This window comes from Eptesicus fuscus, chromosome 13, assembly GCF_027574615.1.
Source record: "Eptesicus fuscus isolate TK198812 chromosome 13, DD_ASM_mEF_20220401, whole genome shotgun sequence".
NCBI lineage: Eukaryota > Metazoa > Chordata > Mammalia > Chiroptera > Vespertilionidae > Eptesicus > Eptesicus fuscus.
Window position 1 is genome coordinate 54,045,431 of NC_072485.1, and position 27,592 is coordinate 54,073,022.

At 53.8% G+C, this 27,592-nt stretch overlaps 1 protein-coding gene across 1 annotated transcript in view; it reads right to left on the reverse strand.

Moving 5' to 3' along the window:
- The window catches only part of USH1C (USH1 protein network component harmonin), a 45,978-nt gene extending 19,203 nt beyond the window's left edge, over window positions 1-26,775 (reverse strand). Inside the window, exons 1-15 of the mRNA XM_054725688.1 lie at window positions 26,740-26,775; window positions 18,708-18,775; window positions 17,053-17,196; window positions 16,779-16,917; window positions 13,004-13,112; window positions 12,828-12,852; window positions 12,579-12,636; window positions 12,210-12,304; window positions 9,257-9,341; window positions 8,290-8,349; window positions 8,080-8,136; window positions 7,649-7,791; window positions 6,580-6,645; window positions 5,719-5,843; window positions 1,443-1,492 (exon numbers count right to left, since the gene is read on the reverse strand). Of these exons, the coding sequence (XP_054581663.1) occupies window positions 1,443-1,492; window positions 5,719-5,843; window positions 6,580-6,645; window positions 7,649-7,791; window positions 8,080-8,136; window positions 8,290-8,349; window positions 9,257-9,341; window positions 12,210-12,304; window positions 12,579-12,636; window positions 12,828-12,852; window positions 13,004-13,112; window positions 16,779-16,917; window positions 17,053-17,196; window positions 18,708-18,775; window positions 26,740-26,775 (1,260 nt within the window). The remainder of the gene's footprint in view (window positions 1-1,442; window positions 1,493-5,718; window positions 5,844-6,579; window positions 6,646-7,648; window positions 7,792-8,079; window positions 8,137-8,289; window positions 8,350-9,256; window positions 9,342-12,209; window positions 12,305-12,578; window positions 12,637-12,827; window positions 12,853-13,003; window positions 13,113-16,778; window positions 16,918-17,052; window positions 17,197-18,707; window positions 18,776-26,739) is intronic.
- Window positions 26,776-27,592: the final 817 nt, after the last annotated feature.

Genomic DNA, 27,592 nt, shown 5'->3' on the forward strand with positions numbered 1-27,592 from the left:
TCCTCTCGTTTGGAAATGAAATGGAAATCGAAATACCAGCTATTTCTGGAATGACTGAACTAATGAATAGGGGGAAGCAGGTCCACTTCTCTACCAACAACATTTTTCAAGGGACGTGATCTCTGAGGGGAAGTGTGTGTGTGGAGGAGACACACACACACACACCTCTCTTACATTTATCTAGTTATCAGTGGCCTGGGAAGGATTTAACCTACCCATCTCCTCTCATTCGTCATTCAAGTAAAATCCTGTGTGTGTGTGTGTGTGTGTGTGTGTGTGTGTGTGTGTGTGTGTGTGTTTCTCTCTAGTTACATTCTAGTAGAGACAGTATATAGGAAAGAATCCGAAGTGTAACGCAATGAAGCATCCTAAGCCAGGGTCAGCCTGCAAATGGAAAGGACAGTTTGATGAGACCAAGTCCTTTCTGAGGCCACCACAGTGTGGAAAGGAGTCCCCTAAGGGGCTCTGTCCTGGCTTATTTAAGGTCAGACAAATCATGACCTGTGCTCCTAGGTGAAGGCGATCTCCGTCAGGAGTAACAGTGCCGTCTTCGTGTCTGAACAGTACTGTGTTGGAGGGAGGGGTAGATGTTTCTAGCACATTAGATAGTCCCATTTACAGGCAGGGAGAGGCTACATATGATCAAGGCCACACTGCTGCCAGGGCTTTGGTTTCTGGAGGCCAGACAACCCGCCAGAAAGAGCCGGTCGAGTGATGACACCTACATGGCTTCACCCAGATTTATGCTGATGCCTGGATCCCAAATACCAAGTCATCCTGAAGGTCCAATCTATAGATGTTAACAGCGGCATTTTCATAATGAAATGCCAGAGTGATTTAGAAAGAAAAGGGATGAGAAAGGTTTATGGGGCCTGGAGATACAGTAGTAATAAGGTTTAGAGAGGAAATCCAGGGCCTCAGAGACCAGACAATTGCATTATCCCGGGCACGTGCGGAGATATTTCTAGGGAGAGTTATGATTGGTGTGGCTCTTTGTCTCAACCCGAGGCAGCAAACTCCCACCTCGGCAGCTGGTCTGTGTCTGGCTCAGTCGGCCTCATAATTTGTATTGTGTACACCCCACCTGACATTTCCCTCTGCCTGACCTCGGCTTCCGGTCTTGGCCGCTGGGTCTGCTTGACAGAGCAACAGAGCAGCAGCTTCCTGCCATGCCCCTGCCCCGGATGCCCTGTGCCCACTGGGGCTGACCCAGGTGGTGCCTGATGGTGCCTGGGCAGGTTTCACCCCGAGAACCCTCCCCGCCATGATGCCCCTGTGACAGGGCCCTGCCCTCTGACGACAGCCTGACAGAGAAGCACAGCCCTCGAGTGAACAGTCCGGGTCACACTGTTGAGAGTTGACAGGAAAAAACAATGTTTGGAAAAGGCCAAAACCCACAGCAAACTCACTGGCAAACGGCACAGCACCCAGCCCTGTCCTACCTTCCGGATGGTTGGGAATTTGCCATCGTAACGGTAAAACCACCCAAAGGCTGTAACAACACAGAGAACGGAGCCGTGAGACAGTTCAGCGCAGCCGGCGCTCAGCGAGGGCAGAGGCTGGGAGCGGGGTTCCCATGCACGGGGTTCCAGCCGCAGAACCGCACCCTCTGCCTGACTCTCCCCTTACCTGCCTCGCCCGGGCTGTAAAGCGGGCCCAGGACCACCTGAGAAAGGCCCCGGCCGCCAGGCCCTGGGCCCCTGCCCCCTGCCCCCTGCCACGGCCTCTGGCTTTAGAAGTCAGTGCCAGGAAAATCAAAGAGAAAGCCCCTCGTGGGAGGATGAGCTTTGCCAAATCAGAGCCACAGCCTGCAAGACACAAAGCCCCGTTGAAAGAGAACGAGGCTTTTCCTGACTGACGTCTGGTCCCTCCATCCAAGAAATGGCTCGAGACAAAAGGGAGCCTGGGTCTCTGCCTAGAACTGCTGTCAGCCAGAACAAAACAGTCTTGTCTCATGGTCCAGGCCATATCCTCCACTCTCAGTGTTGGAAGAGAAAGCGATGGTTGGGGGAAGCTCTGGGAAGGACGGCTCAGGCAGCAAGCAGGCAGATCGGCCTCCAAAAAAGCACATCCCCAGCCAGGCCAGACAGCCCGGGCACCAGCCCCCTGCCGTCCTCAGGCAGCAGCATGGCTGGGCAATACCGCAAACCTAAATAATTACTCACTCTGGACCAGCCTGGGCTCTAGAATAGAATCTTGAAAGCCCCTTGCTGGACCAAGCACAACCCTCTAGTTGCTGGATCTTGGGGAGATTTGGGGTGTCCTGGGGAGAGGCCCGAGGAAGAACTTGGCCTTGGCCGTACTTAAATATTTGAACCAGCAGTTCAGTTGTACTGTGTGCACCAGCCGTCATGTCAGCCTGGCCCTGAGTCCTGTTCTCAAGGTTTTGTGTGCAGGGCTTGGACCAAGCCGGGGCTGGGAGGAGCTCCACAGACTCCAGTGGTCTCCACCAAATGCTGGTCCCCCAAAGCTGGATGCAGGGATGGCAGGGGAGGTGAGCAGAGCAAGCAGAGCAGCAAGGCCAGGGAGCGAAGCGGGGGCCGCAAACCTGCTCTCCCTGCTCCTCTGTGCCTCTGTCCGGGTCGTCGGCAGGCTCAAGCTCGGGCTCCACTCTCTGATCATCTACCCGGGAAAACAGGGGGAAGCTGGTGAACAGAGAGGGATTCAGGAGACCCAGAGGCCAGAGGCGCTTCCCAGGAGCCTGGGGGCCTGGGACCAGCTTCCTCTATGGGAGCTGTGAGGTCAGGGGCAGGCACAGGGCTCAGGAGCCCAGTGCAAAGCTTCCTCGCTCTGGGATGGTGTGTGTCGGGCTTTCAACCTTGGTAGCTTTCGCTTCTCTATCTGTAAAATGGGCTCACAACACGGGCCTGTGATCTGACAGCAGAGTGAGAAGCATTTTGTGGGGCGTTCAACTGACACTGGGAGGTGTGGCACAGAGGATGGGAATACCTGAGTATTACACATGCTTGGTGCCAGAGCATACAATGGGAGAACAGATCCTCCTGGCTTCTTACCACCTTCAGACCTCTGGGTCCCCCAGGGGCTGTTGGAGCTGTGTGGGTGGACTGGGGACCCTGAGGAGGTGAGGAGATTCCCAAGGGTAGAGGGGCACATGTGGTCAGGAAGACACTAATTTTGACATAATGTGGAGAAAGCAAACCACCCATTCCAGTGGTTTCCAACCTGGATTCCAGCCTCCCTGGGATGATAGGAGGTAGTGTATATATTTGCTGCGAGTTATTTATTAATATTTCAAATATTAATTAGAAGAACTTGCTCAATCACCTATGAAAGGGTTAATGTTAAGAGCCTTTGCTTTTGGCTTGATTTCTGGTTACAAAACAGTGGAACACTGCTGCTTTCTTCCTAACAAGAATGACTACCTAATCCAACAATGGGGACACAAATGATTACTTAATAGTTTGGTAAGAAAACAACTCCACTTCCAAACCATGGGGCCTATTGGGTGTGGGGACTAATGGATTGATGGGGTCCGTAATGGCAAGAGAAGGGTGGGAATCTCTTGTTTAAACCTCTTCACCTCTCCAGGCTTTTTCTAGCTCTGGGATCCTTGATTAAAATCCCTCCTCCTTGTTGGTTTAGCTAAGGAAGTTCTTCTGGGGAGTTCTGTGACAGTGTGTCCTGGACTTGAGGGCCTGGCGGGATGTTGGGGTTCTGTCAGGTCGGTCATGGATAGGCAGGGTGAGACCCTGGGGCAGGGGGTGGTGAGGGGAACAGTCAGTCCCACCAACATCATTAGGATGAGTGGCCTCATTTTCTGGGCAAGAGATGCTCCCCACTTTTTACTGACGGTTCAAAAATGCAGGGTCCACCCATCATCAGGCACAGACACCTGAGTCAGGTGTAACCTGTGGGCGGACTGGGCCCAAGTTGAAGAGGGTCAGGGAGGACCTGAACACAGCCTGGTCCTGCTGCCCCATAACGGCTGAGACCATTCCAGCCTCCCAGGAACGTGGAGAAAGGCAGGCACTGGGCTGGCTCCCAGGCCTTCCTGCATTTCCTGACTTATCTCCAAACAAGAATTAATTGCCGGTGCATATGGAGATGGATGGAGGCGGCAGCGGCAGCGGCCCCAGCTCAGGCTGGCGGACTCCGGTCATCAATCTCACGCTTCACCATGTTGCTTTAGAAAACATTTACATGTTGGACAAAGTTCTCACTCCTTTTCTTCAAGATGCTTGGTTTTGTTTAAAAGCACTAAATAAATAGCTAGCTGCAGAAAGGGTTTTCATTTTCTGTAGTTCCTGAGAGAGTGTGTTTGTTCTGAAGCCAAGACCCAGTTTCAAGGCAGGTACTAAATTGACTAGGGTTACTTTCAGGAGAAGCAATTAAAATCGATTTCTCTTCTTCTGAAGCTCCTGTTTCACGCATTAAGAGTAAATTAACTCCCTGTCTAAAGCACAGATTATTCACCGGGAATTTAGCTCTGGCCTCATCCTCCACTAATGTCACAGGGAAGGCTGATGACAGCGTGCTTTGTCCTTCCGAGAGGACCCTGAGGTGATACCATGCCCCCTGCCAGGACGGAGTGGCTGGGTGGGAGCTGCTTTCCCTGCACCAAGGAGGGTGAGGTGGAACCATCCAGATGCTCTGAACCTCTTCATTGACCCCAGTTCATGTCCCTCTAGGGCTCGGGCAAAATTCAAAGTTGGAGCCTGAGATGTCCAGACCCTATCACAGATCCCAAATGGCTGCCACACAGCAGAAATGGGGAACCTTGGTCCTTAGATACAGATTCACCCCACATCCAGAGGTTCCCAGGTCGGCTGAGCACAGTCAGCTGGAGTAGAACCTGCCCCATGTCCATTATCATCAAAACAGCTATAAAGAGTGAAGGCCCAACCAGGCATCCTGGACTTGGGACTGCTCAGCCTCCAAGCTGCCTTGCCCCTGGCTCCCCACCATGAGCCCACTAAGAAGCACTGAGATTGAGCCCCCAGTTTGCCCTGGTGCTATGAGCTGCCCCTTGAAGAGGCATCCTGGGAGTTGGGGTTGAGAGCTAGTGGAAAGGAGAGCAGTTGATTGAGGCCTGGACCAAAACTAGGGATCATAACATAGCACAGATGAAGAAAGGAGATAAGGGCAGAGGGACCGAGGCCACAGGATGGCCGCAGTTTGGTGCCTGGGAGTCCTGATTCCATCCTTGGAGTGGAGGGGCCTCTCAGGGTCCATGCCCAGGGATGCAGATGGTAGGGTCACTTTAGGGAAGCACCTCCCACAGTTGCCCATCAAGCTTGGACCACCAGAGTCTTCTCTCATGTGAGCCCCTTGCCCTCTTTCCTGCTGCTGTTTCACCCCAGCCCCAATTCAGACCCAAGCAGGAAGAAGATACAACACCCAACAAACTAAGATAATCCCATGAGCAGTCCACTTCCCCTACGGCTCTCCAATCCCTCTTCAGCAGCCCACGGGCACGGGAGGGTCCAGCTGCCTGTGTCTGTGCTGTGGGGGAGAGCCTGGCAGCAGGCCTCGAGGACAAGGAGGGCAGACAGATCCCTCCAACCCCAATGCCCTGGCAGACAGGCCCTGGCACATGGCTGCCCCTCTGTGAAGCACATGCAGCCCCGACAGCCAGGGCTATTCACCTGGGGAGGTGGTGGTGAGTGAAGAGGGACCGGCATCTCAGCCTGGACCATCCCCCAGCCTCCTAGCCCCTGAAGGGAGCTCTCTCCCCACCCACCAGCCCATGATACGTACACTTGGGCTTGCGAAGGGGCACTGGGTGCATCTCGGCGCTGATGGTCTTAGACGAGAGCAGCTGTTCCCTGGAGCCCCAGTCTTCTTCCCACTGCTTCTGGAACTTCTCTTCCTCCTCCACGATCCTGAAATAAGATCCCACGCCTGTGATTAGAGTCAGAACCTTCACGGGCCCAGCTTCTGCCTATAGGTCAGGGGTGAGTTGATTAAATGTTTGATCAAATATAGCAGGCTAATTTTTAAGTTGATAATTCTGTATGTCCCTTGAATGATGTTGTAAATATCCAAATGGCCCTTGGCAGAAAAAAGGTTCCCCACCCCATGCCCTGACCGATTTGGCTCTGTGGATAGAGCATCAGCCTGCGGACTGAGGGGTCCCATGTTTGATTCCGGTTAAGGGCACGTGCCAGGTTGTGGGATCGATCCCCAGTGGGGGGTGTTTAGGAGGCAGCCAATCAATGATTCTCATCATTGATGATATCTCTCTCTCCCTTCCTCTCTGAAATCAATATATATATTTTGAAAAAGGTTCCCCACCCCTGCTATAAGGAAACCTCAACCAGCCTGGGGAGAGACCATGTGATTCTAGCTGTGGTGAAGACTACAAAGTCCTTGGCTCTTGTATTGTAAATCGAGTGTGAATGCTACTCTGGCAATTATGTAAGACCATGTTCTAGTTACTTGAATGGGCTGGGCTTCACTAGGATTATGGAATGGCTAAAAATAAAGGAGGATCCACCGGGGGACAAGAGGGCCAGGTAAACTGGGCCTGGAAGTGGCCTCTGGCTGGCTACACTCCGAGAGCACACTCATGTCCACACACAGACACGTGTGTGTGGACGCATGGGGCGGAGCACTCACTGTTCCATCTCCTTCCGGTATCTCTCATTTTCCTCTGCTGCCTTCTGGGCAATTTCCTTTTTCCTTCTGAAACATGAATGCAGATTGGCATGCTGAAATCTGTGCAAGGGAAGTTCACTCTTCTTTGTAGCTAACTCCTGATTTGGAAAAAGTTCTATTTCTTTCAGGTTCCCCTCCAAGGATGCCTGGGCCAGCTTTGGATGCTGGTCGTGTGCTCTGTGGGGTTTGTTTGGCACCACTAAGCAGAGATTCTGTGCTGCCGGAGCCGGAGTGCAGGTCAGAGTGGGCCACACTATGCGCCCACCTCCAAACACTTAGCCAAAGTGACTGATGATAGGCAGGGCCTGGCCTGAGGGAGGTTCTCCTGGAAGAGGGCCTCAGACCCCAGGGACAAAGCTGGGTGACTACCCAAGACCAGGGCTGTGGGCAGGGGTAGTTTTCCAGGCCAAATCTGTGATGGGAGAGATGGGAAAATCCCTGTCCAAATTCTTATAAAGCTCCTAGAATGTACCTGGATTTAGATTTTGACATTGTTTTTGATGTATGAATTGCTTGCCCCGTTTATTCTCTCAACCCATCATCTCAACCATTCCATGTGTGGCAGGGGGACTTATCATCACAGATGGGGCAGCTAGACTGCCTGTTGTGAATCCCCGCTTGGCCATGTGTGACTTTGCATACAACTGGCTTACCCTCTCTGAGTCTCAGTCTCCTCACCTGTAAAATGGGTTAATACCATCCATCTCACAGGGCTATTGTGAAAATGACATAAGTACCATACATGAGGCTGTAATACAGTGACAGCTACATGATTGGTACTCAACAGATGTTAGCTACTGCAACCCCACATTCCTGGGTCTTGGAAATCAGGGGCTCTCTTTGGCAAGGAGGGAGGAGCCTGGTGGCCTGGAGGCAGGGGATGCTTATGCTGACCACCACTGGACCCATCTGGTCTGAGGACAGGCCTTCGGAGGAGAGGATGAGGTCGGCTCAGGACACAACGGGCAGGAAGCAAGGCGGATGTGGTCTGAGAGGATAGGGAAGGGGCGTCCTAACTGGCCACACTCACTGCTGCTCCATCTCCCGCTGCTCCTGCAGGATCTTGTTGGACTCCATCGCCAGCCGCTTCTGCATGAGAAGCTCCTGCCGCTGCAGCTCGCGCTGCCTCACCTCTTCCAGCCGCTCCCGCTCCGTCATGAACAGCTCCCGGCCCTCGTGGGAAGAAAAGAGGCCCCATGCTCAGTCCCCTGGGAAACCTGGGCTCCCACTGCCACAGCCTTGGGGGCCAAGATGAAGACTGTCTTCTCACTGTGGTTCCTGCTGTCTCTGACCCAAACGTGCCCTGGCTGGGCAGAGACCCTCTCCCTCTGCTCTGTCAGAGCTTCAGGGACAGTGACACTCTTGGCCCTTCTCGGGAGTGTGTGGCAGACCTCAGGGCTCTGAGTGGCTGGGCCTGGAGGTCAGGGGTCATGGAGGCCCACCAGCTCACTCTGGACTTACAGCTCCAGCTACGATGGAGATGGTCAGGCTGCGGCTACTCTTCAGCACGTTCACGGCCTGTGGGGACAGGTGGGCAGTCAGCTGAGGCCTGACAGACCAGAGCAGTCCAGACCTCTAGAGAGCACAGGTTTCAGACACTGTGGCAGGGGGAGGGGTGAGACGTGGAGGGCAGAGGTGTAACAGCCAGTTGGTGAAGATCCCGCGTCTCACCTCCTTGTGGTCCAGGTTGGAGAAGTCGATGCCGTTGACTTCGACAATCTGATCCCCTGCCTGGTGGAGAAACGGAGAGGCATCAGCGTGCCTGCACTATCTGTATACTCACTTGTCTGAAGGAAAGGTTCACCCTGGGGTTCAAGGGCAGACGTTGGGTTTTCAAGTGACGGCACTTCAGCTCTCCTTCATGAGCAGAGCGTTGGAAAGCTCTGATGGGGTCTTCTCAGGGTCCCTCTGCCTCATGTCTTTCATCAGCTGCCAAATATTATATTGCTAGAGGGTCATTCCTTTGGCTGAATTTATGACATTTGCTTTAAACACTCAGAATGTAGACCTAGGAGCCTTTGGACTTCTCATATAGCAGAGGCTGTGCTGAGTCATAACTGGTAGCTAGCATTCATCGGTGCCTTACTATATGCCAGTTCTAAGCATGTGTATTGATTCATTTAATTCACACAATGACTCTAGAAGGAAGGCTGTCACCCCATTTTATAGGAGAGAATTCTGATGCACAAAAAGAGGAAGTAATATGCCAAAGTAGAGGTGACAAGTTCTGGCTCTGTAATCAGGCCACCTAGGTTTGAATCACAGCTCTACCATTCTAGGTAGCTGATCCTGGAAAAATCACATACTCTCTCCGGGTCTCAGTTTCCTCATTTGTAAAATGGGGATGATGACAGTACCTAATTCTCAGAGTGCTCATGAATTTTAAAGGGCTTAGAACACTGTCTGATCCAGTCAACACTCAATGATCATTATTACTACATCTCCAAGCTCAGGACTAAAGGCTCTCAGAGCTGGAGAAGACTGTAGAAAGGGTCAAATGCCACCCTCTCTGTGACACTTCCCTTCAGGAGGTGGGAAGGAATCATCAGCCAGTGACGGCCGAGAGAGGGCTGTGTGGGAAGACGTGTGCCTCCATCACTGTGTGATCACAGTCTGACCCTGGCCCAGGCTCACTCACCTCCAACCCCACCTCGGCAGACAGGGAGCCAGGCTTCACATTACTGATGAAGATGCCTGGTTTCTGGATGGGGCCGCTGGAAATGCTGTGGAGGAGATGGGAAATGCAGGTGAGCCTCTGCCTTCAGAGCTTGCTCATTGTCAGTGCTATGCTCCCTCTGCCTGTGTCTCCAGGCTTTGGTCCCTCAGGATACAGGTCGCCCATGAGCTCAGGACCCAAGGCTCTTCACTGTCTACCTGTGGCCAGAGCCACAGACAACTACTTGTGACCCCTGCCTCCCCACCCAGTCCCTCACCCAATACATCACATGTGCTGTTTCCTTTTCTAGCACTTTCCTATTCATCCCTTAAGGCTCAAATGCTATCTTCTCTACAAGGCTTTAACTAAACTCCTCTTCTATCCTAAGATTAAGATAGTTGCTCCCTTCTCAATGCTCTAAAACACCTACAGCAAGGGAAGCATTTGCACTATTGTTCTCCCCACCCAGATGTGGCAGACATCACTAATCGATCACAGCACTCTTTCCCACCAAGCCTGGATGCAACCTTAGAGTTCTTTTCAAAACAGTACACCAGGCAGCCACTACTAATTGATTAGAGATAGCATAGGATTGGAAACATATTTGCCATCCATGATGCAGAATGCAGCTCCATTAGCAACCTTGCCATTCATTCCTGTAACTGTTTATGTGGCTGGATTCGATATTAGGCTGCAATCTCTGAGAAAGGAGGGGCTTTTTATCATTTACTAGAGGCCCAGTGCATAAAAATTCATGCACTGGAGGGGGGTTCCCTCAGCCCAGCCTGCCCCCTCTCACAGTCCGGGAGCCCTCAGGGGCGGGAGGCAACCCGGCGATCAGGGGAAGGCGATGCCCCCATCACACCTCTGCTGCTGCCACTGCTGGCAGCTCAAGCCTCGGCAGGCCCTGGTTACCTGAGCCTCAGGCAGCCCTGGGCAGCTGAGCAGCCAACATCTGAGGCTTGCTTGTGACTCGGGCCAGACCTGGGCAGCTGGGGGGCTGAGGGGACTGGGCACCGCCATCTTATGGCTGTGGGTGCTGCCATCTTTGAGGGCGTGACAGTCAATTAGCATATTCCCTCCTTATTGGCTGTGGGTGCCACCATCTTTGTGATGGTCAATTAGCATATTCCCTCTTTATTAGATAGGATACTTGGCAGAAAAGTATTGAGTAAACGTGAATGAATGGAAACAATAAGGATGACTTAAGTAATAATCTAAGCTAATAATAGATAAATATGCAAATTGACCATACCTCCGACACACCCACAAGCCACGCCCACCACCCAATCAGAGCGAGCATGCAAATTAACCCAAACCAAGATGGCTACAGCCACAGAGAGCAAGGTTTCCTAGGTAACAGAGGAAGCCAAGCTTTCTGCCAGCCGTTGCAGGCCTAAGCCTTCACTCAAGCTACAAAGTTTCAATTATAGAAGGTAAACAAATTCAAACAAATGGTGGCAGAATGGAGCTTGAGAGAGGAGGCCAGGGTTGCCGCCGGCAACAGGGGAAGCAAAGCTTTCCACACACCCTGGCCGGGCCCACCCGCTTAAGGCAACAAAGTTTCAATTGTAACCCCAACACAAATGGCTTCGGGCCTCGGAGGGAGCCTCAGGCTTGGCTCTGCTCCAGGCTACAAAGTTTCAATTGTAGAAGGAAAATAAATTCCAGATACCAGGGCCTCCGCTTGCGTTGCCAGGGGGCGTGACCGGCCTGCAAACCACCACAGGCCCCTCACTCAGGCCACCCCATGCCCCAAGGGTACCCCACCCTGATCAGGGACACCCTTCAGGGCAAACCAGCTGGCCCCCACCCCTGTACCAGGCCTCTATCCTATCTAATAGAAGAGTACTATGCAGATTGATCATCACTGCAACACACAATATAGCTGCCCCCATGTGGTCAAAGATCCTGCCCCCATGTGGACACAGGATCCACAAGATGGCCAGCAGGAGAGGGCAGTTGGGAGGCACCTGGCCTGCAAGGGAGGGCAGTTGGAGGTGATCAACCCTGCAGGAGAGGGCAGTTAGGGGTGACCAGGCCGGCAGAGGAGGGAAGTTGGGGGCAAACAGGCTGGCAGCAGAGTGGTTTAGGGGGTGATCAGGCTGGCAGGCAGAAGCGGTTAGGGGCAATCAGGAAGGCAGGCAGGCAAGCAGTTGGGAGCCAGCAGTTCTGGATTGTGAGAGGCAGGCAGAAGCGGTTAGGGGCAATCAGGAAGGCAGGCAGGCAAGCAGTTGGGAGCCAGCAGTCCTGGATTGTGAGAGGGATGTCCCAGATTGAAGAGGGTACAGGCTGGGCTGAGGGACAACCCCCCTCCGTGCACGAATTTCGTGCACCGGGCCTCTAGTAGCTAATATTTACCAACTGCTTATTACTTGCCAGGCACTAAGCTTGGTACTTCTGTCATCTCATTCCTCCTCACAATGTGGATATTATTATCCCCAATTTATAGAGGGAGAAACTGAGGTTCAGAGTGGTTAAATAGCTAGTCCAAGGTTCTGGAGCTCATAGGTGGCAGAGAAGGGGCTGACCCCTAGTCCTGCGTGCTTAACAACAATACATCGTGTGATCTAATTCCTATTTGCAATTCCCTGGCTGCCCCTTAAGGAAGCCCACAAGGCAACAGGTAACAAGGGAACAGTGACAGAGATGACCAGCAGGACAGAGGCCTTTACAGTGGCTTGAGGTCCCACCAGAAGAACATGGTTCCTCTTTGGGCCTCAGTTTCCTCATCTGTAAAATGGTCCTGTTAAGAGCTGTCCCCCTGACCTTACAGGCCTGTTGTGAAACTCAGAGGGGAAACCAGGCACCAAGAAGTGTCATCACCAGTGGATAAAAGTTTCCTCAGAAGCAGCAGTGAGAAAAGGGCGAGGCATTAGGGGCCTCCTGGGGTCTGCTGGCCGTGAGTGAGCCCCAGGGCATGCCCGCCACCCACCTGCAGCCAAGGCCCCGGGAGCCCACCAGGCTGATGAAGACCTTCTTCTCCCTGTTTTCTCGACTCCCTGGGGAGCCCAGAATGTTCCGCCCGCCCTGGAGGAAAGAGAATAAGGGTCACGAGGTGTCACATGTGTGCAAATGGCCATTTGAGCGCACAAGCACTACTATTCCTGTGTGAGTCTGATGGCCATTCTGTCCCTGGGGAGAGGTCTATATCTGCTGGGCTTGGCTGAGGGCCCAGCACCCACAGGGGCTTTCTGGATGCACAGGGGCATGTGTGAAGCCCCTGAGGGCACATCCCTAGAGCAAGGCCCCTCCTTGAAGACCATTCCATCCAGACCCCATCACTGGTGGTCCTGGCCCTTACCTCAGATCCTGACACAAACTGATCCACATACTGCCATTTGAGGGGCTCGTCCGGAGAGCTGATGGGAAAGGAAATGAGAAGGGGGGGTCATTAGAGATGTTTGAGAGACCAGGCCCTAAGTCCAGATCTGCCCCATCGGGAGCCCCCAGTCACCGCTGGCCCAGGGGCAGTGCTGGCCTACAGGAAGCCAAACCCCAGGACCCTGAGTCCACAGGGAAGCGTCTGCCTGCAGAGGAGGGTCCTGCTCACCTCTTCACAGGGATCAGGCCGATGTCTGTGGGAGAAAGGCACGGGGGTTAGGACGGCTCCTCTACTCGCCCCTCCTGCCCCAGGAGCTGATTCCCTGCTGCCTACCATCCTACTCCACCCTCAGCACCACCCCGATCCCTCCCTCCGCCTCTCCCCCGCCCTCTGGCCTCACTCACGTCTCACTTTGATGGACACAGTCTTCTTGGTGCGGATGAGGTTGATGACCTCCTCATGGGTGCATGAGGAGATGGAGTACCCATTGATCCGGACGATCTCGTCCCCTACCTTGGCCACAGACAGAGGGAACAGGCACAGGTTGAGGGAGCATCGAGTGGCTGGGCAGGTTCACTGCCAGATGCCCTGGGCCTGCTCTCCAGGAAAGGGGACGATGGCCTAACTATGTGCCCTAGTGCTTTGTCACAACCCACCCACCCTCCAACAGCTGGAGGGACCCCAGGACGGTGGTACTTCCCAGGAGTCTTTCTGCCACCCTGTTTCACAGATGGAGAGACCAAGATGGTGGGAGAGGGGCACAGAGAGTGGGTAGCGGAGCTGGGAATAGAATTCAAGGCTCTGTAATCTCACTCTGGTGTCCCTTTCACCCCATTGGGGTACCAGCAGGTTCCAGAATCCATGCAGAGGGTGACCCTTCACACAGATTCAAGCAGCTCTTCCCACCCCACCCCAAGGAGCAGGCTTCCCTGCAACAGCTTAATGGAGTCGGGGTGGGGAACTGCCAGGACTCCTGATCCAAGCACACATCACACACACACACACACACACACACACACACACACACACACACGCGCGATCCCTTTTTCCCCACACTATGGAAACTCAATGGACATTTAATCTGCCACTGCCCTGACTCTGAATTCCCATTCTGGGCGTGAGCAAAGAACAGCAAATGAACAAAAGGCTTTGGCATTGCAAGGCCTGGGTTCAAACCCCTGCTCTTGCTCTTATTAGCTGTGTGACCTTGGGCATGTCTACTGAACTTTCTGAACGTGTGTCTCTCATCTGTGAAATGGGGAAATGTGGTTGCTATGAAAATTAAGTGAGTGTGTACATATAAAGTCAGCCAGCGTCTGGCACCACAAATAATAAATACCTGGTTGCTATTGCTATTATTAGTTGAACCTGAGCTCTAAATATTCTGATCAGATCCCTCTTCTCAGGACTCAGCCTTCCTTATTCAGGGACAGATAGGGGGCACTTGGGCCTGCGGGGCCAGCCGGGATACAGATGGGTGGTGAGACTGCCCCCCAGTGGACACTGCCATGGGCTCCTCCAAGTACCTTGGCCCTGGGGATCAGGCTTGAAGTTGAAGTTCCTCATTTAATAACTGCAGGGCTGGAAGGAACCTCAGACATCAGTAGAAACTGAGGCCCAGGGAGGTGATGTTTTGTCCAAGGTCACACAGCCATTAGCCATAAAACAGGGACGGATCCTGGATGCCCCTCTCCAGCCTGAGCCAGCACACGTCAGCAGGGGCTTGGCTCACACCACATGTGCTGACCCTTTGGAGAGTAGTGGGTACATGTTGACTCTCGGTGGGGCCTGGGGACTGGGCGGGCAGACAGTCCAGGAGGGACTGTCAACTCCTACCTCCTACAGCACCGCCACAGAGTCACCTTCTCACTGTTGCCACCTGAACACTTCCCTTCCACACCCGGACACCCCCCTAATCTTCTCAGGGGCCTGCAGGGGTGGCAAGGGGTTCAAAAAGGTGCCACGAGGAGGGACTCACTGCAGAACTGTCTAGGTTTCTGGGGCCATCTCCTGTAAGGAGAACAGTTTCTAGCTCCTGCACCGACTTTTCACAACTCTGCGTCTCTGTTAACCAGACGAGGAAACAGGCTCAGAGAGGTGAAGCCACTTGCTTAATGTCACCCAGCCAGCAAACAGTGTTGCTGGGATTTGAAGTCAGGTTTCCCTGACAGACCCCAAGTGTTGGCTCGTGGGCGTTTGGAGACCGAAAAGCAGGGCGCCTGGCCAAGCCTGGCTGCAGTTCCCTGCGTCCTGCCCTCTTTGGATCCTTGTCACCTGTCAGGGCCCTCAAGCCCCACAGGAAAGGCAGGGGTTGCTCTGTCCACTTTATGGCTGGGACCACCACGGATGCAGAATCATTCTCTAGCTCTGGACCATATAGCAGGTTGGGCAGCACAGACCGCCCTGTGCAGGGCCAAAGAGGTAGGTTCAGCCAGGATACACTTTAAAAAACACACACTAAAACATCTCCAGTAGGGGGATAAGAGCAGAGAGATGAGGTTCCAGGTTCTAGGTCCTATGGGTGGGTCCAAGCCCACCAACCCAGGGGCCTAGCCTCACAGGTCAGATCAACAGGACCTTCAGTCCAGCCAGGCTGTGCCTGAACATGCCTCTCCCTTGCCTTCCAGAATCTTCCTCCGGCCACATCCAGGCAGGAGAGCTCCCCGGAAACATGAACCCAGACAGGTGAATGGATGCAGACGCTTTCCCCAGCTCCTCTGAGTGAAGTGCCCTGTCTTGTTGCTAAAGGGAACCTGCCCAGGACCCCAGGCAGAACGATTCCCACGCAGCCCCCGGCTCAGGTTGCTGGATCAGCTTTCCTCTCCCTCTGGCTCCCGCGCGGAGCCCTTGCAAAAGGCCCTTTGTGCCAGGACCACAGAGAAATGACGATCTGAGGGGCAGCGGCACAAAGGAGAGATGAGCCCGCCAGCCCGAGAAAGGGTCGATAATGCCTGAGCCTGAGAAACAGGCGGGAAGATAAAGCTGTTTCATTAAAATGGCCCGCAGCCCCCAGGCACGGAGGCATCGCTGAGAAGTGCTTGTCCTAGGAGGAGAGCTCGCCCTGGAAAAAGGGGGCCTCCACGGACGCCCGGAGAGGCGCTCATTGTGCTTCCTCCCTGGCCGCGTTTCTGGGCTGGAAAATGTGCGCCCCGGAGAGGAATAATGAAGCGGCTGAAATTTCAGCCGCCACCGGCGAGCCGTGGGACAGGGATTTAGAACAAAGCGGTGTCTGTCAGCTCCCCGTTTCCACCTCCCACTCTGCGGTGGTGTCTTGTACCCTTCCCCTCAGGCCCCTAAAGCCCCTGGCTTGGCAGCCCGGATTGGGGTGTTGATAACAAACATGCTGGAAGCCCTGGGAGGGGGTGGGAGGGCCTCTTTTATCTGGACATACAAAAACACAGCTCTGGGCTCCGGCAGGAGCGAGCCCTGGAGGTCTGCCCATCTCTGCTCAGACACTGAGGTGCGGGGCCCCGAGGGGAGATGCCTGGGCTTGGCAGTCAGGAGACCTGGGTTCAAATCCTGGCTCTGCCACTTGCTGGCTGTGACACCAGTCAAGAGCGAGTCGCTATCAGCTCTGGGAACGGGATGATACAGCCAAGGCGTATAACGAGGGCTGGTTGTGAGCGTGTTACCTGGCACATCCCAGGGGTTTATTCAATCTCCCTCTCTGCTTACCTAACAAGCATGGGAGCACTTGTGCCAGGTACGGTTATAAGTACTTCATAATATGAATTCTCCTCTTAACAACCCGATGAGGTGGATAGTGTCATCATCATCATCATCATCATCATCATTCCCATTTTACAGATGAGGAAACTGAGGCACGGGGTTAAGTGCTTTCACCAGTCACACAGCTACAAAGCCAGGACAGTTCGGATACTACATAGTGTTTCCTTTTGCCTCCCAGTATAAGGCTACATGTCCAAAGCTTCAGGGGTCAGGACGTAACTAGGAAGGAGGGGAGGTGGGGGGAAGAGCAGCAGCAGCTGCAGCAGCATCAGGGGGAGCCATGTCCCCAATGGGACGCAATAAAACAGGTGATTGCCTGCAGCCTGAGAGAAGTCTATCAGGATGCGGCAGCCTCTTCCTCTCCCAAAGCCTCAGAAAGGTGAGTGGGGGGACACACAGCCCAGCAAGTGAGTGGGGGAGGCAGGAAGCCTGAGGACTCTGCCTGCTCACCTGCAGCCCGACGCTGTCTGCCTGGCCACCTTTGATGAGGTGGGAGATGAAGAGCCCACAGCCGAACTCGAGGCCGCCGCGCACGCTGAGGCCCAGGCCTTCGGGGTGCAGACGGTCCAGACGCACCTCTTTCAGCTTCCTGCCGTAGGAGAGGTGGCTGATGGCCCAGCTCTGGCCTGACCACCAGTGCTGCCCCATCCACTAGTGAGGGATCCTGTCCATCCCAGGGTGACCTCGCCCAGCCGTGCCTCTAGCCTGGGGGCTCCCTCCGCACCTGGAGCGCCGGGGGGTCAGCTGGTCGTACTCCACCTGGTGCTTCAGCGGGATCAGGGGCCTGATGGCGTCAAACAGTGGCAGGCGGCTGGGCTCATTGATGACCAGCTTCAGGTCTCCCACAAGCACAGCCACGTCCATGGTCCTGCAGAGACAAGGGGGACCTGGAGTCTCACCGATGACCATGACCTCTGAGACCCAAAGATTCCCAGAGAAAGCAGTCCTGGACTGGGTCCCCCCCCCCCACCCCCCCCCCCCCCCCCCCCCCCCGCCCCAAACACACACACACTGGGCCCAGGCCTTGGAATTGAGGAGAATCTTGAAAAGCCCAGAGCCCTACCTCTGGGCAACCTGTCTCAGAAGAACTTTGTTCTCTCATGTAAGCATCACACGGAAACCGGTGAGGTAGGGGTTATGAACCCATTTTGCAAATGAAATCAAGTCAGGATTCAAACTCCACTCTTCCCAGTTCCGAAGCCCAGGGCCTCTCCAGACAGGAAACCTCCTGTGAGATGGCGGTGACCCCTCCCCTCTCCCCTGGTCTCCCACTTCTAACCTGTAGCTAAACTCTGTAAATTCCACCTTCACAATACCTCTCCCTCGCCTCCTCTTCACACTGTCAGGCCCTCGGTGTCTCTGGCCTGCCTCTCTCCAGCTGCCTGCCAACTTGCTCACTCTCATCTAGTCTTTTCTAAATGTAAGTCACTCCTCAGAACGCTTCAATGGCTCCCTGCAGCCCAGAGGACACACTCCATTCTCCCTGGCAGCCTCAGGGCCTCCCTGACCTTCTCCAGGGACTTGCTCCAGGTTTGGCTGTCTAAGGTCTCCACGAGCCCCGAGCTCTATTCCTCCAGATTACTTACTTGTCACTTCCCAGTCACACCTGTGCTTTCCCATCTTCATCTCGGTCTGCTAATGCTGACCCTTCATCCTGGAATGTCGTTCCCTGGTATTTCCACCTACCAAAATCCTTCTTACCCTTCAAACCCGCGCTAAAGCCTTTTTGGTCCTTTCCCCCATGGTTAGAAAGGAAAAACTCCCTTTCTTCACATCCTGCTTTGAGTTTTTTTCTACTGCTTTTAATTATATGCAGAACTTATTTTGCTACAACTTATATTAGAGTTTTTTGCATTTGTAATGTTGTGTCCACCTCCCCTCTGTAGGCCATGAGCTAGTTGAGGAAAGAAAGTAGGTCTTATTCATTACCGGATTCTGCATGGTACCCAGCAAGTGGCAGGAGCTTATGAATGTATGCTGAATGAATCAAAAAGCAGGTGGGTCCTAAGAGACATCTGACGCAGGTGCTGGGTCCAGCTGGCATGTCCTGTCCTATTCCAGCAGGCACACTCTACTGAGCCTCTCTGGCTACTTGATGCCCCCTCCCCATCGGATTGTGAGCAAGCTGAGGGCAGCGACCAGTCGGTCATGTTCACACCTATGCCCCAGCCCCTAGTACAGAGCCGTGCACAGAGTGTTTGTGCAAATACTTGCCGAGACACGTGAATGATGTGTCCATTTCGTCCCCGGCATCTGCTCCACCCCCGAGCTCCCCAGGATGGGAGGGGGCGGTCCTCCTGTCATAAAACAACCCGTCCCAGGGCTCCCTGCAGACAGAGATACCCAGGGGCCCACAGGAGCTAGACGCAGCACACTTACTGGTGATACATCCGCAGCACGTCATAGAGGTAGTCCTTCTCGGCGTCATTTTCAATCAGAAAATCCACCTGGAAAACCCAAGAGCAGAATTACAGCTGCAGGCCCAGCACCCCCATTGCAGATCCCAGGAAGGGGGAAACCACCACTGGGGACCTCTGCAGCATCAGCTCAGGGCTGGGGTGGTGGGGAGAGGAGGAAAGCCACAGGCCAGGCTGGCCCTCTGACCCCAACACATCACACCTGTGCAGACCACCCAGGCCTGGCCACAGTACTCTGCACATCCAGATGTGGCAGGCTGAGCCTCACCCAAGGTGGGCGCACACGCATCTGCACATATATGACCGCGATACGCCCCCATGACAGCGGTGCTGCGGCTCAGTGTCCAGGGTGACCACAGCCGTGTCGGCTCCTGATCTTACCTGGTAGCGGCTATAGTGCCGGATAACTGCTTTCAGAAAGGATTTGGGCCACTCGCTCAGATAGCACATCCCACCGGCTGGGAGCACCCCACCTCCGGGTTCTCCTGTGTCACTGATGCCAGGGGCAACTCCACCGTCCCTGCTGGCCTAAGCTTGGTTGGACCTGACTTCTGGCCACTCCTTCCCCTCCCCAGGTCCCTGAATATTCCCCCTGCTCTCCCTGCTCTAGGGGGAGAGTCAGGTTACTTATTTCATCTTTGCTGACGTCAATGGCTGGGACTCCAAGGTCAGGGTCAGGAGCTGTTTCATTAGCACCTCAGTCCCAGGGGAGCTGGGGGCCCAGGAGCCTCGAGCTCCACTCCCTGGGACAGCTCAGTGCGAATCTCTACACACTGTGTCCTTGGCTCCTCTTCAGCCCGAGGCTGAGTGAGAGGGCAAGGTTAGAGACTGGAGGGACCACTGGGTCCCTCCCTCTTGCAGCCTCCAGGCCCAACAACATGGTCCAGGGCCTCAGCTGCAAGCCCCCCGCCCCCTCTCCCCATTGGTCCTCAGAGGACGGTCAGCACAGCTTTGCCTCTTTTTATGAGTATCTCAGGGGTTCTGGGGTAAGTCTGTCCCAACACCCTGGGCCCCACCCTTTTGGCTTGATTCATCATGAGTGAGAAAACACTCTTTTGAATGACTGAACCATGGATGTTCTGCTCTCCAAAGGAGCATAAAAATCCCATCTGCTCTGGTTTGAGTGAGGACCTTCTGACCAAATGGCTCCTAGCCCCACTTCAGCTGTGGGGGCGCATGAGAGGAAGGCGAGGAGAGAGAATCTCTTGTTGGCTGAGGCCTTAAGGCTGCTGCTCTCTCCCACCCCTCCTTGCAGAAATGCCTCCTGCTGTCCTCGGTAGGCAGGCAGCGTTGATGCTCTGGGTGGAAAGTAGGAGTAGAAGACAAAAGCAATTTCCAGTGTTACAGTCTAGGATGCTGTTTTTCTCCTTCCCGGTCAACCACAGATCACCTGGAGACGGTCTTTGTGGAAAAAAAGCCTGGTCCTGGGGTTCCAGGGTCCCCATCCTTGTTGGCAACCCTCCAATGCTGACCACAGCATCCGGAAATCACAGCCTACCAGTCCTCTGAGGCAGATGCCAAACTCAGCTCTTTAGCCTGATGTCACCAGTTCGGTCACTCAAATCCTGGTCTTGAGTTCTGCCCGGCCCTCCTTCTCCAGGGTTATCTCCACTGTTTCCTAAGTGGGACTCGGACTCACTCAGAATGAACCATCTCCCTCTATCATTTCAATGTGTCCATTCAAAAAATTATCTATATACCATAACAGCTGGGGAAACACATCTGGTTTATGTGGGATCCTCTTTAAATACAAATCTAAGTGATCAAGCCACATGGAGGTCCTTGGCAAACCATCTGGAAAGGTCTCGGCTTCATTGTCAGACCACACCCACGTGAAAACACACACTCACACCTCACTCTCTGGGCTTTCAAAGGCACCGAGAAAGACAACTGAGAAAGATGGAACTTTCTCTAGAAGCCTGACAGGTAGTGATGTCACCGGCATAATTCAAGTTTCACTTTCTAAATAATTTTTAAAACTCATGTGGTCTATCCCCTCCTCCTGGGGTCTGGGTTCTAGCAAACTCGGCAGGAGGACCGAAGATCAGCTGGGTGGGTTTCGCCCGATACCTTGCACTCAGGTACCAGTGAGGCGCCTGTACTCAGGGGAGTGCACACAGGCAGGCAGCGCTCAGTGGTGTCTACTGAATGACAAGTGAACTCCAGCTGCTCTAATCTGGAACCTTCCTTCCAACCTCTTGGCCCAGTCCTGGGTGACCACCTCCCCATCTCCTCAGCACACACCTGCCATGGCCTCCTGGATCTTTCTCCTGTTAGCTCAGTTTCAGCTTGTCACCAAAGAGTAAGTCCCAGACCCACACAAGATGGGCTGTCTTCCCTCCTTCCCTGGAACCCTGCCTTTGCTTAAGGGGAGTGCAAGCCCCTCCTTCCAGAGTCTTTCCTGACCACACGCAGCCTGGAGCTTCCTCACCAGCCTCCCAGCTGAGCCCCTCCTTGCCTGGATCCCTCATTCAGGACAGACTCTATTTACTGACTGCTTACCACGTCTGAGGAAGTTTACACGTAATGCCTTTAACCTCCCAACAATGCTCTGAGGTGGATGGACAATATTATCCCCATTTCACAGATGAATAAACAGAGGCTCAGAGAAGTGGCAGAGATGAGCCTTCAGCCTATGTCCGCTGGCTCCAAAACCTCTGCTTTCTCTAGACCACCACATGGTATCCACTTCCCAGATATAACTTTTTTTTGGTATGCATTTATTTGTCTAATACACATTTATTGAGTACCTACTGTGTCTTCTTTCTCCAACTATATCTAGAAAGCCTTTCCTTTTCTTAGATCCCTTCTCAATGATGGGCACAGAAATCCTAAGGAGCCACCATCTACAAATAACTGTTGGGAGGTCTATTTATCACATCAACCTCCCCTCACCCCCTCACCTCTGCTGACTTTGTGTCTGACCTTGTGTCTGGTTGCCTTCATTCTCTAGCTGATGCTCAACTATTTCTGCGCTACAGGCCTATATGGCAGGGAGACGTGGGGGTTCAGGCCCCTTGTCTGGGGCACAAGAGGCAAATTCTAGGTGTGACCTTGGGCCCACTGCAGCCTCAACTCCTGGCATTCCTCTGTGTGATCTGGCCATTCCGGAGAGAGGAAGCATATACCTTCAGCTCATGCAAATTCAACTCCATGTGTGCACCCAGCCAAAGAGGGAAAAAGAGAGCAAGAACCAATTAAATAATGCATATTGTTCCACTCGACCTTGGGCCATGGTGGGGATTAAATGAGTGAATGCATGTAAAGTACTTAGGAGAGTGCCCCGGGCCCCAAAACATGTGCTGAATCTCTTCCTTTGCACCTCCAGACCCACTCGCCAGCCTTCACCAAACGCCCTGTGTCCCAGGAAGCTTTGCCTGAGTTCAGCAGTGGGTGGGGAGGGGTGAGGAGAAAGGGAATGGGTTCTGATTCTGGCTCCCACCACGCTGGGTCACCTTAAGGCAGGCTCCCCGACCTGAGGCTGCAGATGCTGTCTGGGCCATGGCTGCCCCTGTTTGGGGGAACCCTCCCTCCCCTCGCCTTCGGGAGCCCTGGCTTCTGGCTGCTGCTCCTCTCAGGCTGTGTGAACAAGCCTTGTTGGCCCATGTGCTCCTGCCCTTCCCTCTATGTGGCCCCTTCATAAGGCTCTTTTCAGTTTTGCGGGTGGATGGGCCAGCTGCTCCCACCTGAGTGGCTGGCCTGAAACATTAGCTGTTATTGATGGTGGTGCCAGCATCATTTCCTCTGTGACCTCTTCCTCCACCGCTAAGACTCCTCGGCTCAAATGTCAGCTCTCCTCGGTCCAGCCTTGCTTCGGGCTCCGCCACAAAGACTGTCCTGTCATTCTCCGCACACTTTGTTCCCACCCCTCCCTGGGACCCACCGAGCTGTGCTGTACTTTCTCTCTTACCCTCCTGTGTCCCCACCGATGTGTGTGTGGCCCAGGCCCAGGCCTGGGGGGAGTGTGGGGAGTGAGGCCAACAAGCTCCTTCCCCATCTAGGTCTGCATCTCTCTGCTTCATCTGAAAAATGGGGATTCAAGTATCTGTCTCATAGGATTTCATCCTTCTATGAGGGATTTATAATTTTAAAGTTATGCATGAGTGATTAGTGATCAAATGCTCAGAACAGTGCTGGACAAACAGTAAGTACTCAGTATTTGTTCAATAAAACTAGGTAAGAATAGATGATTCACAGCCTATATTCTCAGCAGCGGGCAGAGAGTGGGCCCTCCGTAAATGTTGGCGGGATGAATGGGCCCAGGCACATCCTTCCCAGGCCTTCGCGGCTTGCATCCCAGAGAGTGCTGGGGTTGCTTGTCTCTTGTTTTATTATCCTTCATCTTTTCAAAAGACTCATATCTTGCCCACTAGTTGGTAGCATTTGATCCAGCGCTTGGCACAGCTGACCATGCTCCCTTCTCCCGGTTCTCCTGTCTTATTTGCTGTTCCTTCTCCTTTAAAGGTTGGGTCTCCCGAGTCTTCTCTCCATCTGCGTTGTCTCCCTAAGTGACCTCGTTGGTCTGGTCTCGGGGCTTGAGCTACCATTCACGCCCCAAGGACTCACTGAGACTTGTGTCCAGCACAGACCTCTCCCCAGTCTTCACACTCCCTCCGCTACTGGCCTTCTCACTCCCCGCTCCATTGGAAGGTCTAATAGGTATCTCACACTTAAGACATCCAAAATGGAACGCTTCGTTTCCACCATCTCCCACTCTGTCTCCACCAACTTGCTCCTTTTCCCAAAATGTAGATCACCCTGATGTCTCTCTCCACACCCACAGCCAACCCATCAACAAAGCCCACAGGAATAGCTGCACCATGTATCCTGGTTCTGACCTCTCCTCACCATAGTCCAAGCCCCTGCCTCCATCCTGGGCTACTGTAGGAGCCTCCTAACTGGATTCCTCTCCTGGCCCTCTTAGCCTGCTCTCTACCAGCAGTCAGAGCAATTTCTTTTAAAAAAAAAATATTTATTTTAAGTGTCCAGTTTAATGAGTTTCAACAGATTTCTGCACTGGTGTGACCACCACCCAAATCATCTCATCATCTCAGAGTTTCCTCTTCCGCTAGCCCCGCTCCCATCCCCTTACATACATGTAATCATGCAGAACATACTTTTGTGTTCTCTGTGTTTCACTCAGCAGAATGTTTGAGATTCATCTGTGTCGTTGCGTGCAGTAATAGTGTGCTCCTTCCTATGACTGGGTGATCGTCCACTGTGGAGGTACATTGCAGTTTGTTCATCCATTTCTCATGTATGAGTCTTGAGGACATGTATTTTCACTTCCTTGAGTAAACAACTAGGAGTGGAATTGGTGGCTCATGTGGTAAATGTATGTTTAACGTTTACAGGAAACTGTCGAGCTACATATTTTACAACGTGGTTGTGTCATTTTGTATTCACTGCAGCAGCAACGTATGAGAGCTCTGGCTGTTCCACATCCTCACCAATACTTGTTATTGTTAGTCTTTCCCATGTTAGCCAGGCTGGAGGATGTAAAATGTTATCTCATTGTTTACTGTGCATCTCCTTATTGGCTAATGATGTAGAGCATTTACTTACATGCCTATAGGCCTTTCATTTAGCTTCTTTTGTGAAGTTTATGTTCAGATCTTAAGAGTAATTCCTTTTAAATGTAAATCAGTCATGTCACTCCCCCGCTGGTTTCTCATCACATAACAAATCCCAGAGTCTTTTTTTTTTTTCTTTTTAAATCCCAGAGTCTTGACCATGGCCTACCAGGCCCTCCCCCCCGCCCCCCCCCCCACCTCTGATCCATCTTCCTCTGAGAATTCCATAACCTCACCTCATAACTGAGAAGACTGACACTTGGAGGATGACGTGGCTTATGAGTTGACAGGGTTGCAATTTGAACCTAATTCTGCGCAACCCCAGATAATAGACAACAGCAGTGAACATTTGTGGAGGCCTCACTAAGTGCCAGGGTCGAGTTAAGCTCCTTCCACATGTGTAGCTCTCCTCCAGCACTCACAGTAACCTTACTAGTTAAATATTATTGCTATCCTCATTTAATCAGAGAACGGAGGCACAGAGAGGTTAATAGCTGGTTCAAGGTCACAGAGCACTGTCCAGGACCACACACTACCTCTAAGGCACTATGGGTTTAGATTACAAATCATTCCCAGTGGGTCAATTAGCTGTGAAACACCAAGGAGGAACATCCAGAAAGCAATCGACAGCAAGTAGCTGATTTCACCCTCTATACCTGTGAGCCCCTCTCTATCCTCAGCTACTTCTTCCTTTCTCCCTCTTCCTTCCTGAATGATCTCCAGCCTGGGAGGGGAAGGCTGCAGCAGCCTCCCAAGCTGCAGGGCACAAAGTCCAGCCCAGGCCTTGCCCAGCATGGCGCCTGCCCCGCCTTCACTCACAGGGGCATTAATAGGTAATGACTGGTGATGAGGAAGAGCAGGGCGGGGGCGGGGGAAACACAGAGGCCTGAGGCCCTTTGGAGCCCTCGGGGCCTGGTGAAGAGGAACGGGAGCTAACCCAGGGGCTGACGCAGACTCTGGGGCCCCAGAGTTAATTCTCTGAAAAGAGGCGAATACTAGTACTCACCAGGGAGAAGGCAAAAGAGGGCCGGCCTTACTTTCAGCCCAGGGGCAGGAAAGTGAAACTCAAGCCTGAGCCTTGGGGTGGGGGACCTGAGGTTGTGATCCTTTCAAGTGGGTTGTGTGAAATCTACACTCACCGGACGTCCTTGCTGCTGAAATTTCTCCCCTCATGTCCCTTTGCAATAGGGTACACCAGTGAACACTGCCTCACACTCCCCCAGCTATCTCTCACCCCAGGATGCCCAAGGCTCCATTGTTAGGAATGTATGAGTTGCCCGCTTTTTGCCCCAGCAAACCTTGATCGCCCCCCCCCCCCCCCCCCCCCCCCCCCCCGGCCCTGCTCCCGCTCAGCAGCCCAGCTGCAGGTAATTACTCGTGTAGGGTCTGCCTCCCATGCACACAGCCAACAATTTGAGGGCAGAGAGTGGGTCTGGCACAGAATGGGTGCTCAGAACATGTTTATGAAGTGAATGACTGACCCCAGCTCCTGGCGCTCAGCCCCTGTGGCCCTGCACTGGCTGGCTCCTTGGCTCCCCTGGGCCTCTCTGTGGGGAGAGAGGGGTTAAGTACCCTGATCTTGCCTATCTGAGCTCTACCCTCAGGCCTGAGAAGTGGGTAGGCTTGGTGTACAGACAGGACCCTTCTGGGCTCTGGGAGGGCGAAAAGACACACAGTTGTGAGTTCCTCAGGCGGGGCCTGTGGGCAGCTCCAGGCACCCTTGGCTTCACCCTAGGGCTCTGAGGCATCCTAAGGCCTGGTGGGGAGGTCACCTGGCCCTCCTGAATGGTCCTCTCTGGTCTCAGGGACTCAGCGGCCCGGGCACAGCTCTGGAAACTGTTCTGGAAATTCCCTGGGTGAAATCCAGCAGCTTTCAGTGATGGTCCCAGTGGGACCCACAGGGGGAGATGTGGCTTTGGGGAAGGGTCTGGCTGACTCTCTGGAACACCCCCCTTCTTCCCACTGCCCCCGGGGCCAGCACCAGTTCCTCAACAGCTTCTCTTCTTGGAGACCTAAGAAATGACCTTAAGCAGGGAAGAGGGTGGCTCCCTGAAGCGTTTTGAGGTCAAAATACAGAGAGAGACATGCAGTTCCCTCTCAGACACTGCCCCCACCCTCTCCACATGCTCCAACTGAGCTGGGGCGCCAGGAGCTGGGGGATTTGCCCACTATGGGGCATCTCAGAGAAGTGTCCCGTCTCAGGCCAGGGCTGGAAGGAATTCCAACTCCAAAGAAGTCCCAGCCCGTGGAGGGCAGAGGCAGAAGGGACAAAGATCAGATCCGTAGTTCCTACACCGGAGCCCCAGGCCTGCTCCCTCATTTTACCGGCATCATCAGGGATCCCAGGCTACCCAGAGCCCTCAGGTCCCACTGGAAAATGGAGGGGTCCGGGGCGCTGGGGGCGCCCTTAGCAGCTCTGACCTTATGCCGGAATTCTCGGGCCACCTTCCGGTCCATGGTTGGGGCAGATCGCGCCTTGTCTCTGCACAATTCGCTCCTCCGGGTGCCAGGCTGCCGGCGACAGTGACCGTCAGGGCCTGGGAGCGGTGGGGGCGGGGCCTGGCCGGTGGAGGCGGGGGCGGGGCCGGGCGGCTGGGAGAGGGAGACACCTGTCTGCACCTCGTCGCCGCCTCTCCCTGCTCTCTGATGCGCCCGGAGAGCAAGTGGGCTGCAGCGTGTGTCTGTGGCGGTGGGTGGGCGGCTGACGCTATTCCAGTCCCCTTGGAACGACCCTCCAGACGCACACGCTTGAAGGAGAGGATCTGTGGAGACTGAGGAGGAGGTTTGGGACTTTTTTTTTTTTTTTTTGGCCGGGGCAGTAATGCAGAGGTCCTGAGACTCAAACACAGGTGGATAGGGAGCGGGGTAATCTGGTCAGAATTCTCTGGGTACACAAATAGAGGCTCATGCGCCCTCATGAGCCTGTCTGTCACCCCTTGCCCCATGTCTCACCTTCAGCGTGCATTCCATAATGGCCTCCTTCATGGGCTTTTCCCACTAGGAAGAAATCTTTGATCTGAATTCCTTGGGCCTGGGTCTTGGTGTGGCTCACAGAGGCCAGAACCAGTGGATGGAAGTGCCCCTCCTCCACCAGTTCCCTTCCCACCTCCCCTAGCCCACTCCCTCCAAACACCCCCCCACACACACACACATTCACTGAAGCATGGAAGGGCCTAGCAATGACAGGAGGATTTACGGCTCACCTTAACCCATGTCTGAGACCCCACCTGGTTCATGTGATTCAATTCAACCAAAGTGTGCTCAACTCTAGGTC